We start from the raw sequence: 17,601 nt of genomic DNA, 5'->3' as shown, positions 1-17,601 counted from the left end.
TGATAAATTATATTTAAAATATAATGTTAGAATGAAATTTTTTTATTTATGTGTTGGATATAGGAATTAGGAGTGATTATGTTAGCAAATAAAAAGGCTTCAATTCTACTATGTTTAGTTAGAATTTATTTTATTCATTAAAGGTTATTAATTTTCATCACTTTAAACTTTTTAGCTCGACTATTCGATAAGAATAAGTAGAGCTATTGCAGTCACCCGAGCGTCGGCGTCGGCGTCGGCGTCGGCGTAACCACTTATGTTAAAGTTTTTGTAATAGTTCAAATATTTTCAAAGTCCATTGACATATGGCTTTGAAACTTTGCACACTTGTTCACCATCATAACCCCAACCTGTAGACAAGAGGAGGTAACTCTATCAAGCATTTTGACAGAATTATGCCCCTTTTTCGACTTAGAATTTACGTTAAAGTTTTTGTAATAGTTCAAATATTTTCAAAGTCCATTGACATATGGCTTTGAAACTTTGCACACTTGTTCACCATCATGACCCCAACCTGTAGACAGGAGGAGGTAACTCTATCAAGTATTTTGACAGAATTATGCCCCTTTTTCGACTTAGAATTTACGTTAAAGTTTTTGTAATAGTTCAAATATTTTCAAAGTCCATTGACGTATGGCTTTGAAACTTTGCACACTTGTTCACCATCATGACCCCAACCTGTAGACAGGAGGAGGTAACTCTATCAAGCATTTTGACAGAATTATGCCCCTTTTTCGACTTAGAATTTACGTTAAAGTTTTTGTAATAGTTCAAATATTTTCAAAGTCCATAGACATATGGCTTTGAAACTTTGCACACTTGTTCAACATCATGACCCCAACCTGTAGACAGCAGGAGGTAACTCTATTAAGCATTTTGACAGAATTATGCCCCTTTTTCGACTTAGAATTTACGTTAAAGTTTTTGTAATAGTTCAAATATTTTCAAAGTCCATTGACATATGGCTTTGAAACTTTGCACACTTGTTCAACATCATGACCCCAACCTGTAAACAGGAGGAGGTAACTCTATCAATCATTTTGACAGAATTATGCCCCTTTTTCGACTTAGAATTTACGTTAAAGTTTTTGTAATAGTTCAAATATTTTCAAAGTCCATTGACATATGGCTTTGAAACTTTGCACACTTGTTCACCATCATGACCCCAACCTGTAAACAGGAGGAGGTAACTGTATCAGGCATTTTTTTTACTATCAAGCACTAAGAATAGTCGAGCATGCTGTCCTACTGACAGCTCTTGTTAAAACTGACAGAAAAGTAGAAAAATTGAAAACATAAGTAATTCAGATAAAATCTAAATTACATGTATACATAAATACGTAGACTGTTTAAAAAAAGGTTTAAAAAGTGTCTATGTTTCAAGTACTTCAATATTGTAATGTTGTTTCATTATTTTACAGCCAGAATAAGAAATCAGCCTGGGATACAGGGCGCTCCATGAGATATAATCAAGATGCGCAGAGATCAGAAGGTAAAGGATACAACTTTTTTTTACATGTTTCAAATCGTGGCTTAAAAAATCAATATTTTGATTTACTACATCAAGAAATGGTGTCAGAAACTGTTGAACCACCAAAAGTTTGTTGTATTGATAAATTCTAACATGAGCAATTTATGAGGATACGTTGATCTAGTATTTCCTTAAGTCATATAAATATTCAAATACACATTTGTTCATTTTACATGTATATGTCATATACATGTATATATTTTTATATGTATGTATTGGTCTGCTTGTTACACATTGTTATTATTTTGTGAAGTAAAATTGAAGAAAAAAATCCAATGTTATCACTTGATTTAATGAGATGGTGCATGTAAACATGACTTCTTCCTAAATTTCAGAACTTCTCCCTATTTTTCCTGAAGGGAGAAGTCGCATCTCCCTTAATTTTCAGTCCAAGTTTGTCCCTGCATGTCAAAAAAGCATGAGGCTTACACAAATTTTTACATGCAAAAGATTTGATTTTTAGCTCAATTTTTCGAAGAAAAGGGAGAGCTATTGTACCCCAAATCGGGTCTCACGCCAAGTTTTTCATGCAAATTGGTATCTCCAAAACTATTCAAAGGAATGGGTTTAAACTTTACATACAGGAGAGTATTTTAAGAGGTCACCCATAAGGAGACCCATATCTCAAATTACTCAAAAAATTTATTTTGACAGAATTATGGTCCTTTTTAAAATTAGAAATTTCTGCATTATCCAGGCTATTTTTTACTATGAAGCTCCGAGAATTGTCGAACCATGCTGTCCTACTGACAGCTTATACTACTAACAGTAACCCAAAGGTAAACAGACTGTATTACTATGCAAATACAAATTTTTGCTAGAAAATTGACATAGATTATTTATGTTTTGAGTATACTAAATTAACACATGAACTTTCAAATGTGTCATTTTTTTGTTTCAGATTTGCGGCGAATGAAAGAGATCCGTGTATATCTTACTAAATTGAGGCTGAATCCAGAAAAAATTGAGAGACCTAAGAAAGAGGTATTTCAAATGATATTTTATTTTCCATTATGTGAAATTCACCAGGTATTCAGGTAGGTGCCACTTGATCATTATAAAATACCATCAATATTGACAAGCATATCTCTGCAGGGAGACCAGGCCTCAAGGTTATATAACTTTTTTTCTGAGTTTTGTCTCAAATTTCAAGAACTTTATTTGTCAGTATCCTTTCTAAGATCAATTACATGAGATCTTAGTTTGAGCTTGGAGAATTTCTTTATAACCTTGGCCCCTGACTTTATAATGATGGCAACTAAACTTTAGTACTTTGATTCTGAAAACTCTTAAGTCATTAATGGTTCTACTGTGGTAAAGACCATGCTTCATCATTAGATACAAGTAATGGCCTCCAAGTTAAAAACACTTTTTTTTTCTGAGCTCTTCCTCAAATCTCAGGATTTTCATTGGTCAGTATACATTGTGTGCTGGTTTTTGACCAGTCAGAGGCCTCAGATCTGAGTTTGAGCTGATACTTTTGTTACAACCACATGTTCCGTCAAATTATAAAGCACTGGCGTCCATATTATAATTTTTTTTTTCTGAGCTCAGACTTGTCATTGGTCAATATATACTGTGCTGGTTTTTGACCTATCAAATGCCCGAGATCTGAGCTAAGGAATTTTTTTTTTAACCCCAGACCCAGCTGTTAGTTTTAGGAAGCAAACTTGACAGTGCTTTAATCTTTATCAAAATAGTGCTATAGTAATTATGTTTAAAGGTACAGTTAGCCTGAAAAATTAATGAATTTTTTTTTCTGTACTAAGTGCAAGCATGAGACATGGGCTGTTAAAATTTAAATCAATATTATAATTGATTATCCTTAATACGAAAATAGGACAAATGCAGTTTGAAAAGTTATTCATTTAGAAAAGATTTACCGTTCTTCAAAGAAAACGTGGATGAAATAATCCTAAAAAACGGAAATTAAGGCTAGAAATCAAACTTTGTTGTTTGTTATATTCCAGTACGCAGGAGGTGTATTCTGTAGGCTGGAATCCCAGTGGAAAGCACAATATCTTCAACAGCAAGCGAAGCAACAAGCTCAAGCCCAACTCAGGTATGTTACACAATCTAGAAATATTACTTTTATTGTATTATTTCAACCACATGTTTAGTCCTGTGTCAAACATTTGATTGTTCTAATTTTGAAGCGTTGTTCTGTTTTTTTTTTTACTCAACAAATATAGGTTATTGAGGATTTTTTGTGTATAATTAGTTTTTTTGAAGATAAAGATAAGAAATCATTTGGAGCACAATTTAAATAGTTGGGCTCTCCTAGCTATTCAGTGTACTGTCTGCTGTCACTGTGATATAATAATTCATGAAGTTTTTTACCTTGATAGTCTTATACGTCATTAAATCACTGATGATATTCAATTGAACTTTGGGATCATAAATCATGATTCATTATTTGAACATTTTTTTTCTCTCAGATATTTGGTTAGGGGTTGGGGATACTGAATTATTCCCCATTGTGGATATAGAAAAAAATTATTGGTTACAGATTTTAAAAACAACTTCAGTCATCCATAGAACTTGAGGCTCATGTCTTGAAGCTCTTAACTGTAGATCATTTAGCAATACCTAAAAATATAACATTGGTTACACTATTCCCCTTTGTTGAAATTGTTTACATTGGGTGATTGCCCTTGTTTTAGTATCAGGAATAGAGCATGCTGTACAGCTGACAACTCTGATGGATTTTGAAATGATTTTCATAATAATACTTTCAGTATGTTTATTTGCAGTGTGTATGGCGTTGATTTGTTTGTTTATCATACATTACATTGTTTTCCCTTTTTATAAATTTTACATGTATAATTTTAAAATAAAAACAAGGCAATTCTAAAACACTGAAATTTATAATTTATCTTGTGAATAGGAAACTTTTTTCGTCTACTTTAAAATAAATGCAATTTGGTTTATGAATTTTCTGTTTTCCCTTTCATTAGATCAAACTCAAAGAAAAAAATGATATAGGTACAGGGTTGAGGTACAAATGTAAACATTTTATATTAATTCAACATATTGTATACATATATTGCCTAATTCATTGTACACCTTTTTTTTTGCACATAGAATTTTTTTATTGTGTATCATAATACATGTATATGTATATTATTCATTAAAATTAATCCTTAACCAGTTGAATTTCTGGAATGAACTTGTCTGCCTTCAGCTTTTTGAACTGTTCATTATCAAATTTAGGGACATTAAGATGAAAATTTTAAGTTACCCAGTTAACAGTACAGAGCCAGGTCAAATTTTACCTATGGGCAGGCTGGCCTGGCTCTATACTGGCGCCCGGCACTGTTGGCAAAGGGTAATCACTTTCGGATTCAACAGGTTAATGGTTAATTTGAAATCTACTGAAAGATGGCATAGAAAAATGTCACATTTCAGGAGTACAAATACGCTTTTCAAGGGCTTGCAGTCCTTTTATTGTAACTTGTTAATTATCTTTACGACCCATTGTGTAATGCTGAACTTTTTTTTATTTTGACTATTTTTTATTTATATACTTCATTTCCAATAAAGATTTTAGAATTCCAGTGAAGTCTAATTTGAAAAAATTGTAACTAAGCATAGAATATTGTGTGTATTTCTATAAAAAAACTTCATGGAATAAAAAAAACAACAACAAAGTCTGTGAAAGTTATAAAACATAAAAAATCAGTTTTGACGGTAGTACTGTCAACATTGCCATATAAACATTACAGATTTACTGTGAATTAATTCAGAAAATTTGGTACAAGCTTTAAAATTGTAAATTGTATATCTACTGTATAAGTATTCTTTGAATATTTTTACATTTAAAAAGAAAAAAAAATTATTATTATTTTTTTTCATACATTCAGTGGTCATTGATCATTGATCGTGATCGCTTATGTTTTATCATAGGCGTGCTTTAGCATAAAGATGTAGTAGCGTGACTTATGGTCAGATTTCAAATATGAAAATTGATAATTGTATCTGAAGGTACGACTCGACTGAGGTCAAAAGGCCGTTTGAACATAAAATTTTGAATTTGTTACATATAGATGGACTGGGACACTTAAAACAGAAAGATATGATAAAGATAATTAAGAAATATACTCAGAAATAAATTGAAAATCCTATTTGTGTGATATCCTCAGCCCGATTTGAGTGAAAAGCGTTGCAATGCTTTATAGTTTTGGGTCATTTGTCGCAAGTGAAATTATTATCCTGGAAAAACGGAGAGAGCGAATGATCTGATATTTTGCACAAAAAATTTTGGTCGACTCAAGATCTAGTCTTCAAATGGAACATTAATCTGGAAAAGTTATTTCCAGTCTTGTCTTGTGGACAAAACCTCAGTGCAGTCCCTAAACATTAAACTTTATGATGTTGCCTGATTAATTGGGCTAAGTATTAGTTTTATTGCCTTAGTGGGCAAGCCTGAACTGAAGGTAAATAAACCTTTCAGAGCTGTGTAATTTTTAAATGACAAAAAGATTATTTGATATTTATTTGAAATTTTGTCGTAGAAATGTTTGGAAGTTTTAAGGGTGGTATGTATCAACACAGGATGTGGATGTGTTACAGTGAGGCAGTGTGATATAAGTTCTGTTTCACCTTTCATCGCAAAAAAAAATGCACTTTCAGTTGAAAATCATAAGAAAAAGATCTATGTAGCTAGTTTTAAGGAGAATCTGTGGTTTTACTCAGGTACCTGCGTGTGTCTTAAATAAAGCACAGAGGGGCATCAGAAGTCTTACCACAAGTAAAGTTTGAAAGTCGCCAGATTACCTTTAACTGTGTTGGTATGACATAAAATTCAAACAGCGAACAAAAAAGCAGGAAAGCTAAAGTCTCAAGTTTAAGCAATTATTAAATTGGTGTTATTTTAATGGTGCAACAATTTTTGCTTCTTTGAGTTAAAAAAAATGTTTGATTTACTGTCACTAAGTGTACAATATTGATTTGCATACTTTTTATCTTACTTATAATTTAGTCAGAGTATCATTCTGTCTGTATTGTAAAAATGTGCTTTTATTCTTGTAATTCTGTGCCATTTGTCAAAGGATAGTTCCAACCGATAATGAAAGGATAGTTCAACTAAGCAAAAAATAAATTGTTCTATACAGTAATAAAAGAATAGGTTCACCCTGTAATAAAAAGGATAGTTCTGCACAAAGATAAACAAATTAAATATGATAAATTGGCTTGCCTGAATGTTTCTTCACTTGCAAAGTTATAAAGGATTTTTTGTTAAAAGAATAGGTTCACTCTGTAATAAAAAGGATAGTTCTGCACAAAGATAAACAAATTAAATATGATAAATTGGCTTGCCTGAATGTTTCTTCACTTGCAAAGTTAGAAAGGATTTTTTGTTCAAAAGGAATATTATATATAGTAAAATAAATAAATAAAAAAACCCACTCCCATACAAAATACTCAAGTTCTGTATAAACTGTCAAAAAAGCATAGATATATGGCCATACAATTAAACGCAAACATGATGATTCTGCTTGTAAACTATCTTATATTGAAAACGGGGAGCTACTTTTAGCAAGGGAGGTAAATATTGCAAAACACAGGAACTATCTATACACTGACTGTTTGAAAAAAAAGAAAATTTAAGACAGTGTTTCATATATTATAATTTGTAAGTCTAAAATACCTCAATATTGTCAATCAAAAAATTAAAAAGAACTCAATATTTGTCAATCGAAACATAACTAAATATTGTCAATCTAAAAATATATCAATATTGTTAATAAAAAAATAACACAATATTGTTGATAGATTTTGCTCTTTTGTGGCTGAGATGTGTGGGAGGAAGAGTTGTGAAAACTTTGTGTGTTTGGCGATTTTGTTTTTCCTATTTTGCAGTGAGTGTGTACATGAAATTAATGTTGAATGTGGATCAAGCTGAAATGAATAAAGCAATAAATTTGTTAATTTTGTAAATATCTCGATCAATGTACAAAAAACACACCACAAGCTTCGTACAAAATCGTATCTGTACAAAATTTGTTTCAAAATGAACTTCAGGGTTAACTTTCAAATTTTTATATGACAAAAGTGAGGTGACATAGGAATTTAAACATCTGTGATGCTGCATTAGATTCAAACCAAATCTGCAATTTTCACGTTTTATTTTAGGTTTTCATTTATCTGGAGGGATCTCTCCTCAGATTCAACAGTGCCTTAAACTATTTTAAGTAAATTTGAAAAAAAAAATCTGTATGAATTAAAAATTTTATAGTAAAAAAAATGTGAAAATTTATTTCAGCTTGTGTGTGTGTTAAAATGTGTCATGTTTTTTATGTGCATATTTTTTGTACACGTGTTGTGTGTATCTATCTCTCTATCACTGATATAATACAGATTGAGTCGAAGCAACACGTACCACACGATATCGGCACGGAAGGACCGAAGATCATTATCTGGTGTATAGATCGCACAGTCAAGGTGGTTTTCTCCCCTTACACAAATCTGTTCTTCTTTCTTAATGGTTTAACACTGAAATTACCAGTTTTTCAAAAATAACATAGAAAGTCTTAGTCTGTAATTATAATGCAATCTTCTCGCAAAAAAAAACAAAACGATCTAACTTCCTTGTATTAGAACAGTTTACAGAATGCAAATAACATCAGTCATATAGAGTGTTATTTGGCTGTATCATTATTCAGTATCAAAAACTTTGCCGTTAAACTGGCATTAAATTAATTGTGTTGTCACTTTTATAACATCATACTATGACAGTATGCCAAAATTATCATTAATATTTAGTGTCACATTAAAATGTTTAAAAAAATTTATCAACCTCATTTCCTCATTTAATATTTTATGATTTTCATCTAAATTCTGATTACACTGTTTCGAGAGAAAGAAATCATTTGAATGAATAAATATAAATTCAGAATGTTTTCATCAAAAGACTGGCAATATTAAATTCTGTATTATTTTCTTTATTTTTCTATATGTTACGTTATATTTGATTTGTTCCCATGTAAAGTTTTATTTTATTTTGGCTGTAAAATCCTAAAATAATAATATGTCCTATTTATTAGCTTGTCTGTTTTGAAGAAAAAGTCAAGCTTTTATGATTGCTGTGGCATCGTCGTTAATTGTGGTTGTCATGCATAACTTCAATTTAGCCCATTATTCAAACATTTCAAAAGGTATCAACATGAAACTTGGAATAATTTGGTACTTGCTTATCATGAAAAGGTGCAGTTGTTAGACAAAGGGGCATAATTCTAAAAGCAATATTTTTCGAGTAATGCCCCTTCTTACTTAGAATTTTTAAAAGATGAGCGTTAATGCCATTTGTGGTGCTCTTGTTTTTATTTGATCCTTAGTTATTTCCCTTTTCCTGTGACAACGCTGTCTGAAACTTTTTTGCAGTTGGTGTCAATTTTAGAAAAATGTGTTATTTTAGAAATATTTATACCTTGGTCCTCGTAATTGTTTGTGTGTTTTCCTTGGAACTGGAAATTACAGTATCTTTTTAATTTCTGTATATGCATGAGTTTGGTTGCATTTATTATATAACTGCATGTGTTGTGCATGTTTTGTATGCCTTTACATCCCTTATTTTGTAGATGATCATCCTTTAATTTTAGTTTCTTTCTATTATTAAAAGCTGTCGAGGACTTTGATAATCATGTAATGATATACAGTATACTGTATAGTAGGATAAGATTTATTTTGTGATATCTAAACAGTGAAACAATTTCTTTATTGCCCTCAACATAAGGGAGGCAGCATGGCATATTGCCTTTGTCCATCTTTGTCTATGTCCATCTGTTAGACCATGTCTATCTGTTAGACCGTGTCTATCTGTTAGACTGTGTCCATCTGTTAGAATGTGTCTATCTGTTAGACTGTGTCCATCTGTTAGACTGTGTCCATCTGTTAGACTGTGTCTATCTGTTAGACCGTGTCTATCTGTTAGACCGTGTCTATCTGTTAGACCGTGTCTATCTGTTAGACTGTGTCTATCTGTTAGAATGTGTCTATCTGTTAGACCGTGTCTATCTGTTAGACCGTGTCTATCTGTTAGACCGTGTCTATCTGTTAGACTGTGTCCATCTGTTAGAATGTGTCTATCTGTTAGACGTGTCTATCTGTTAGACCGTTTCTATCTGTTAGACTGTGTCCATCTGTTAGAATTGTCTATCTGTTAGACTGTGTCTATCTGTTGACCGTGTCTATCTGTTAGACCGTGTCTATCTGTTAGAAAACGTGTCTATCTGTTAGACCGTGTCTATCTGTTAGACCGTGTCTATCTGTAGACTGTGTCCATCTGTTAGAATGTGTCCATCTGTTAGACGTGTGTCCATCTGTTAGACTGTGTCCATCTGTTAGACTGTGTCCATCTGTTAGACTGTGTCCATCTGTTAGACTGTGTCCATCTGTTAGACTGTGTCCATCTGTTAGACTGTGTCCATCTGTTAGACTGTGTCCATCTGTTAGACTGGCAAAACAGTAGAATGTAGGAGCATTTACATCCTATGGACACATTTCTATTGTTTAATTCTGTTAAAGATATTTCAAAAAAAGGGAGGCTGAGGTCTTCCTTGATCTTACAATAAAAGTGGAAAGTTATTTATTTTTTTCTTGACAGTTATAATTAATATGACTCAAGGTCTGAAAAAAAATGTAAGAATTGTAATTTTTTATAGTTTTTTTTTTGTTCTTATTAATGCACCATTTAAGAATGATGGTTGCACTTTATTTTATGGGTTTTTTTTTCTAGCATTCTTGCTTTTTTTCTTACTTTTAGTGAGCAGTTGTAAGCAGCAGCATTTTTCTATTGGCTAAAATAATATAATATGTGTTTTATACCATCTGTTCTCATGTAGATATTTAAAATGAATAGCTGTATATATACTATGAATATACTTATTGTATATCAATTGTTTTTAAATAAACATCCAATTGCTGCTTTTAAACTGTACCATGTGACTATTCAATATATCTCCATATTGGACACTATAGGGTCTGATATAATTATCCTATATTGGACAGTTATTATAAATATACATATTCACTGAACAAAAATGCTATGTACTCAGGTGAGTTATTTATCAGTTTGTTTAATGTACATGTGACCTTTATTATTTTAATTATTATCAAACTCAAAATGCAAATAGATGTGATCACTAGACATGTATTACATTTATGCTATTAAATGTCGTGGAAAAAAATATTCATTTAAAATTATCTACAGGAGTATTTAGCACTTTTGTTAAGTACATGTACATGTATATATATTATATATTATGAACATGTACTTATCTGTATTACTGCCGTTTGTCACAAAAATTTAATGAATTGCTTATAAAAGATATGTGTATTGTAATTTTCTTAAATTTACACCTCCGGGACAGTCCCCTGGTTTCCGGGACAGTCCCAGACATCCGGGATGTATCCTGAATGTATGTCTTAATGTTTGGTTTAAAAGTCCCCTGGAAGTTCATGAATTAAGATTTTGCCCCATTATAAATTAATACTTTAACCAGAATATAAATTAATACTTAAACCAGAAAGTTTCTGAGAAACCTTGAGATATAACAGATTCTTGACATTATGTAAGTACTTGCAGGAACTTCACACATTGTAAGTACTTGCGGGAACTTCATGAAACAGCCCTGGGAATTGTCGTGACATGTCACAAGTCACCAGAACTGGTTACTGGATCTTACCATTCTTTGAGCTACCAGCACTGGTTTTATTTAAATGATCACCATATTGAGACGATGTGTTGCCTGCAACATTTGGGTCGCTACCTTGAAGTTCAAGGTCACAGCATGAGCTTGCAGCAAAATCCTGTGCGGCTTATAACTTTGTTATTTGATGTCAGATTTTAAAACTATTTCACAGAAATGATCACCATATTGAGACGATGTGTCATTTGGGTCGCTACCTTGAAGGTCAAGGTCACAGCATGACCTTGCAGCAAAATCATATCCAGCCCATAACTTCGTTATTTGAAGTCAGATTTTACAACTATTTTACAGGATTGATCACCATATTGAGACAGTGTGTCGCTCGCAACATTTGGGTTGTTTTTACACTTTTAACTTTGTCTGTGACATAACTCTGACACTACAAGAGGTATACCTTCCTGTGTCCAAAACCTATTCGGGGAGCATCTTTGACCCGGTTCATACGGCTCTTGTTTTAATGGTTAGGCATCATGTGACTGAGTCTTTCAATTAAAATGACTAAATAAGATTCCAGTGGAGTATACATGGGCTCTAATCCTACCTGCAATCACCTTGGCCCATGTTCTCTAAGATTTAAGGTTCAGGATCGTGCTCAGATCACGGGGCTTCAAATTCTACCAAGTTCATAAATTGTAGCATTATACGGGCACATAAGGGAAAAATCCTAAGACAGTTTTAAAGTTCAGCTCATCGTTTATATCAAAAGCAAGTTTAAATTATTAAGTTTTATCTAAGTTTCGACCCAATACTTATTTGAAATTGATAAATGAAACTGAAAACTTTTACATTATGGCATCTTATAATATGTGAGTGCATATTTTCAAATATTTTATCATTTTTGTGTCGCCTCTACGGAGTAATGGCGACATATAGGGATCACTTCTCCGTCGTCTGTCTGTCTGTCTGTCTGTCTGTCCGTCCGTCCGTCACAAAACTTGTCCGGACTACTCCTCATAAACTACTGGTGCAATTTCATCCAAACTTTACAGGAATGATCAGTACCAAGTCTAGTTGTGCATATTGTCAGCATTTTCCGGTTCAATGATTTTTGTCAGAGTTATTGCCCTTTAATAATTTTTAATTTTAAAGTTTGTCCGGACTACTTCTCTTATACCACTAATGCAATTTCAATGAAACTTTACAGGATTGATCTGTAGCTCAAGCCCTTGCCCATATTGCAAGGGTTTTCCAGTTGAATGATTTTTGGCCGAGTTATGGCCCTTTGATAAAAAGGTGTTTTTTTCTGTGTGTTGCCAGATACACAAAAGCTTGTCCGGACTACTCCTCATAAACTACTGGTGCAATTTCATCCAAACTTTACAGGAATGATTAGTACCAAGTCTAGTTGTGCATATTGTCAGCATTTTCCGGTTCAATGATTTTTGTCAGAGTAATGGCCCCTTAATAATTTTTATTTTTAAAGTTTGTCATGACTACTTCTCTTATACCACTAATGCAATTTCAATGAAACTTTACAGGATTGATCTGTAGCTCAAGTCCTTGCGCATATTGCACGGGTTTTCCGGGTGAATGATTTTTGGCCGAGTTATGGCCCTTTGATAAAAGGTGATTTTTCTGTGTGTTGCCAGATACGCAAAAGCTTGTCCGGACTACTCCTCATAATCTCCTGGTGCAATTTTATCCAAACTTTACAGGAATGATCAGTACCAAGTCTAGTTCTGCACTGTCTGTCTGTCTGTCTGTCTGTCTGTCACAAAATTTGTCCCAACATGAAATTGGCCATCATGAGGCGACACATGTGATTACTGATCGCTCTTGTATAAATTTGCTTTTTAGCTTATCACAGCTTGATTAGTGTACAATAAAAAAACACAAATAGCTCTGTATAATACACTGCTTGGCTTACTATTTTAAATTTATTATTTTACATTTTCAATAAATAGCCTATTTTTTGGCATTATTCACTATGATTTGAAGCACTGTATAATGTATTCTTTTTAAAATACCCTTATGTCCCACAAAACAATGTTTATACTTACATTTAATTAAGGATTTATTTTCATTTATGTGAAAAAGTAATTTAGGTTCATATTTTTATATTACTTACAAGTAACTGCAATACAGTTAATAAAGTAAGCAAGTTTTTTCATGCCAGCGACATAATTATACTATATTACAAAATTAATGTACATAGAAATTTCATCCTCACATACAAGCACTCAGCCTGATTGGCTTATAAGTCACCTATCTTAAATAATACATTAACTACACATGAAATGCTGAGTTGACTTTAAATGATTTGAATTGCAGATTGTTTTCATGGGTAAGAATCACTCATGCATATCACCGAGTTCTGATTGTATTTAACCTGTTACCTCTTGAAACTGACTGTGATCTAAGCCTTTGCCACCATGCAGTCTATAGAGCCAGGTCAGTCTGCGCATCTGTGCAGTCTACCAAGGCTCTTTACATTTGGTAGCTCAGTTTTGGTATTTCGATATAAACATCCCTTAAACTTTGAATGGACTGTTCCAAATTCAAAGCAGGGCAGACCCAATTCACAAATTTCAGCAGGTAAAGGGTAAATTAAATGATTTTAGTAGAGTGAAGTAAGCTTGGGTAAAACATTAAAGATCACACTTTGATTAAATAACAACAGTTTTGTTTATCTGTATGAAAAAAATAAGAGAACAACAACAACAAAGACCAAGTTGTGTAGGGAAATTTTAAAGTTAACATTTCAATGGTATGTTAATATTATTATATTTTTGTTCATTTCAGAAATCGGTCAAGATTTTCTCAGATGCGATCATCAATGGCCTAGATGTAGTTCTCCTTTTGAGCAACAAGAAACACACTCGACAATCGTTTATTCTACCATGTATGGTTTACCTTAGCATGAATTTAGTCGAGACTTTTCTGCTGGACAAATTTGGGTGTTGTCGTAAAAGATTTAGGTGTCTTCACCGAAAAATGTTATTTAGAAAACTAAATGTGTCTTAAAGGAGCAAAGGCTTCTTGACCCCAATACCCTTATGAACAATATTCAGATGCCCTTCATTGAAAAAATTGCAACACATTTGATTGGCCTTACGTCCCTCGGCAATTCAAAATAGCTCCCAAGTAACTATCCCTTACATGTGAACATAAGATCTAAACTTTAGTCAGATTGGCCCCAAAATTAATCAAAGTGAACATTCTCAATTAAAACTAATCGACATAAAACCTAAACCATGGAGACCTTTGAAACCCAATTATTTTTGGACAGCATTTATTTATTCTGTTTTATGGAAGATTATTGAGTGTATTTTGTTTAATCTTAAATTATTATTTTAAGTGGATTTTGTCTGTGAAATTAGGTTTTTTTTTCAAGCTCAGACTTTTTATCATTTACCATTCTTATCATTAAAGCATCGGGGAAAAGAGGCTGTGCTATTTTTGTAACAGTTACAATTATTGTTATGATGTAGATTTTTTGCCTTTTTAGTTACTAATTTTACCCATACCTTCCTAAGTATCTTAAATGGACTTGGCCATCTATAAATTTTTGCAAAGCTACCGGTATACATTATATATTTAGGTAAAAATTTCAAAATATTAACTGAACTGAACTGAAATATTGACTGAACAGTCAACAATGTAGATCATGATCAGATGGCACAGATCTTGGTCTGCACAAGTCTCACATTGGGTAGAATCTGTCACAGTCAGTAGAGTAATGGTTGTGGCTATATTTTGACAATCACTGATTTTTTTCTGTATTTTTTTTTCATTTTCCTAAAAGATTTTGTACATGTATGTCTTAAGAAAATATACATATAGCATTATTTACGTACAACACATCTTATGAATTTGATCTATGTTACTGTTTAATACATAGAATTTGGATAATTGTCAAAGATATCCAATATATTTCCTGCATTGGACACTGCAAGTCTGAGGGTCCAATACAGCCTGTATTGGATTGTTGAGTGCTTATCACCTTTTCTTTGTAAAATGTTTTTTTCCAGTTTCTGTGTACTGGTTAAAGTTTGATTCCTTTATGGTATAATAAGGTTACAATTTTAAACATAAGTAACACCATATTATTTTCCCCTTAAGTATTTCAGTTTTAATTATGAGTGCATTATTTTCAAATATTTTATCATAAATAAATGTGTAAGAAATTTAAATTAATTTTAAAGTACTGCTTCATTTTAACTTTTTTTATTATGATTACCTAAATTTAAAAAAAGTGTACCCATTTTTTTAAAATTTAATTTAGTATAAATGTGTTTTTAATGAGACCAGGTGATGATATGTTTATATTTTAATAACAGTCTAAATTATTTAGGCATTCTAGTGATTTTTTATGCATTCTTATTTTGTTTAGGCATTCTGAATATATTTAGGCATTCTGGGCGTATTTAGGCATTCTGAATGTTATAAACATTTGGTTTATTGAACTTTTAAAGTAATCAAAACTGAATAGTTTTAAGTAAATTGTTTTTGTATGATGAATATGATTGTGTATATACAGTAGATAATTTATTAAATTATGTGAAAATTGTTTTATATTATTTAATATGTTGACATTTGAATTGTACACAGATTGTCTAGTTAAACTGTGATATTTGAGCCTTTATTAATGCATAATGTTTGCAATTGTTGTTGGATTTTAATACAATAATAACTTTTATTGCTGTGAAAATATCAGATAGAATAATAAAATTATGATTTTTTACTTAAATCTTTTTGTATTTGTAATTTTTGTTTCCTTATTATACGCCCGAAAGTCTTTCGGCATATATTGTTATGCACGTGTTGTCTGTCCGTCAGTCCTTCCGTCTGTTAGCAGGTTTTCTTGTCCAGTCTGTATTTTTTGAACCGTTGGAAGGAAATTGAAACTACCTGGCAGAGATGGCAGAGATGTTAATAGCCATAATGAGACAATTTGCAGAAAGTAGGTTTGACATTTCTCAGGTCAAGGTCACACTTAGTCATTTTGTTTTAATATCAAAATTTTGTGTCCGTTCTGAATCTTTTGAACCGATAGAAAGAAATTAAAACTTTTTGGCAGAAATATCACTTTTAATGAGATTATGTGCAAGTGGCCCCTCTACTCGTGAAAATGAAATAAAATTTCATTTTGAACAATATATCTATCACGATTATAATTTACATATTGCTTGTCGCCCCCCGTCTCTTCTCCAGTCTCTCCCGGGGCGTGCACGTCGCGGAGAAGGCACTCGGCAGGTCAAGGTCAAGCAGTCTGAAGTAACAGGGGTGGCTGTTTTACCTATCGTGATTAACTCTGGAGGGTGTGGCCCTGCAGAAAGTTTCCTTAAAGAAACGATACATCGGATTGTCGACCATCTTTCAGGCGAAGTAAGGGTCTTTTCGGCAAGAAAAGATAATTTGACAAAACACTGACAATTTAATGGCTTGCAGAAAGAGACCGGTATAAAGGCGCAGATATACTCGCATATTTGGCTTCCTTCCGTTTGCAAAGTCTGTTTATCTCTCAGTTATCATGTCTGGTCCGTAAATTGTATTAAGCGTAATTACTATCAAAATTAAACCAGATATAAAAAGTTGCCAATTTACATACACGTATTGAAGTCCCCCTTGTGGCTGAGGGGGTTATATATTTGCCTTTAAGGGTTGAGACCCACCGATTATCCCTGTTTGATCGTAAGAGGTAACTAAATGGGTTCGAATTTCTGGACTCTATGCATCTCTTAAAGCTCCAGCTGAGCAGGTGATCAGGTTTTGACCCTTGATGTTCCTTTAAGTTTAACACCCGAGGTTAGCCAAAATCATCTTTCCTGTTTCGGCGCTATATTACCTGAATTGTATTGGTGCGTCGTAGACCCAAACGACACCTTAACATACAACACGATATATTGTAATATAAATCCGTATATACAATAAAATACAAGTTTTGTATGGTAATAAGTCGGAATTATTTGAATGTTCACTAAAATCTTCATAAAATGACAGATACAACATGTACTGTTTAATGACCAAAATAAAAAATTTCTTTTTTTTTTTTTTCATTTTTTTTTTTCAATTGGTTAAATTTGCGTGAAAAAAGGAAGAAATTGGTATCGATGAATATCACTCAAGCCATCTTGGATGTCATCGTGTAATAACTATGCCGCTTTTCCGGCTTCTTAAAAACGATATTGCACGGATATGCATATTTTTTAAAAGACATCATATGTATATAACATAAGGCTTAGCGTTATTTTCAACTGCTTATATTTTGTTCTGATGAAATAGGGAAAAAAAGGTTTGTGTACGATGGAAAATGATAAAAATCTCCTATTTGTACTGTAAATTTTCTTCTTTCGTATAGGCATGGAGGTAAATATTATATATCTGTGGTATAATATATAGGATGTTATATCCGTATAG

At 32.4% G+C, this 17,601-nt stretch overlaps 1 protein-coding gene across 8 annotated transcripts in view; it reads left to right on the top strand.

Moving 5' to 3' along the window:
* The window catches only part of LOC132752630 (SANT and BTB domain regulator of class switch recombination-like), a 43,106-nt gene extending 27,182 nt beyond the window's left edge, over positions 1-15,924 (top strand). For 5 of the 8 annotated variants that reach the window (XM_060742977.1, XM_060742974.1, XM_060742971.1 and 2 more), the window contains 5 exons: positions 1,422-1,492; positions 2,433-2,515; positions 3,502-3,593; positions 7,892-7,975; positions 13,984-15,924. In XM_060742977.1, the coding sequence (XP_060598960.1) occupies positions 1,422-1,492; positions 2,433-2,515; positions 3,502-3,593; positions 7,892-7,961 (316 nt within the window). In that variant the 3' untranslated portion in view covers positions 7,962-7,975; positions 13,984-15,924. Of the gene's footprint in view, positions 1-1,421; positions 1,493-2,432; positions 2,516-3,501; positions 3,594-4,488; positions 4,530-6,045; positions 6,070-7,891; positions 7,976-13,983 lie in introns of all 8 variants that reach the window. The other 3 variants (XM_060742976.1, XM_060742975.1, XM_060742973.1) reach the window with 3 other exon arrangements.
* Positions 15,925-17,601: the final 1,677 nt, after the last annotated feature.

This window comes from Ruditapes philippinarum, unplaced genomic scaffold (assembly GCF_026571515.1).
Source record: "Ruditapes philippinarum isolate M1 unplaced genomic scaffold, ASM2657151v2 ctg2789_1_1_1_1, whole genome shotgun sequence".
NCBI lineage: Eukaryota > Metazoa > Mollusca > Bivalvia > Venerida > Veneridae > Ruditapes > Ruditapes philippinarum.
This window is presented reverse-complemented; position numbering and strand designations above follow the sequence as displayed.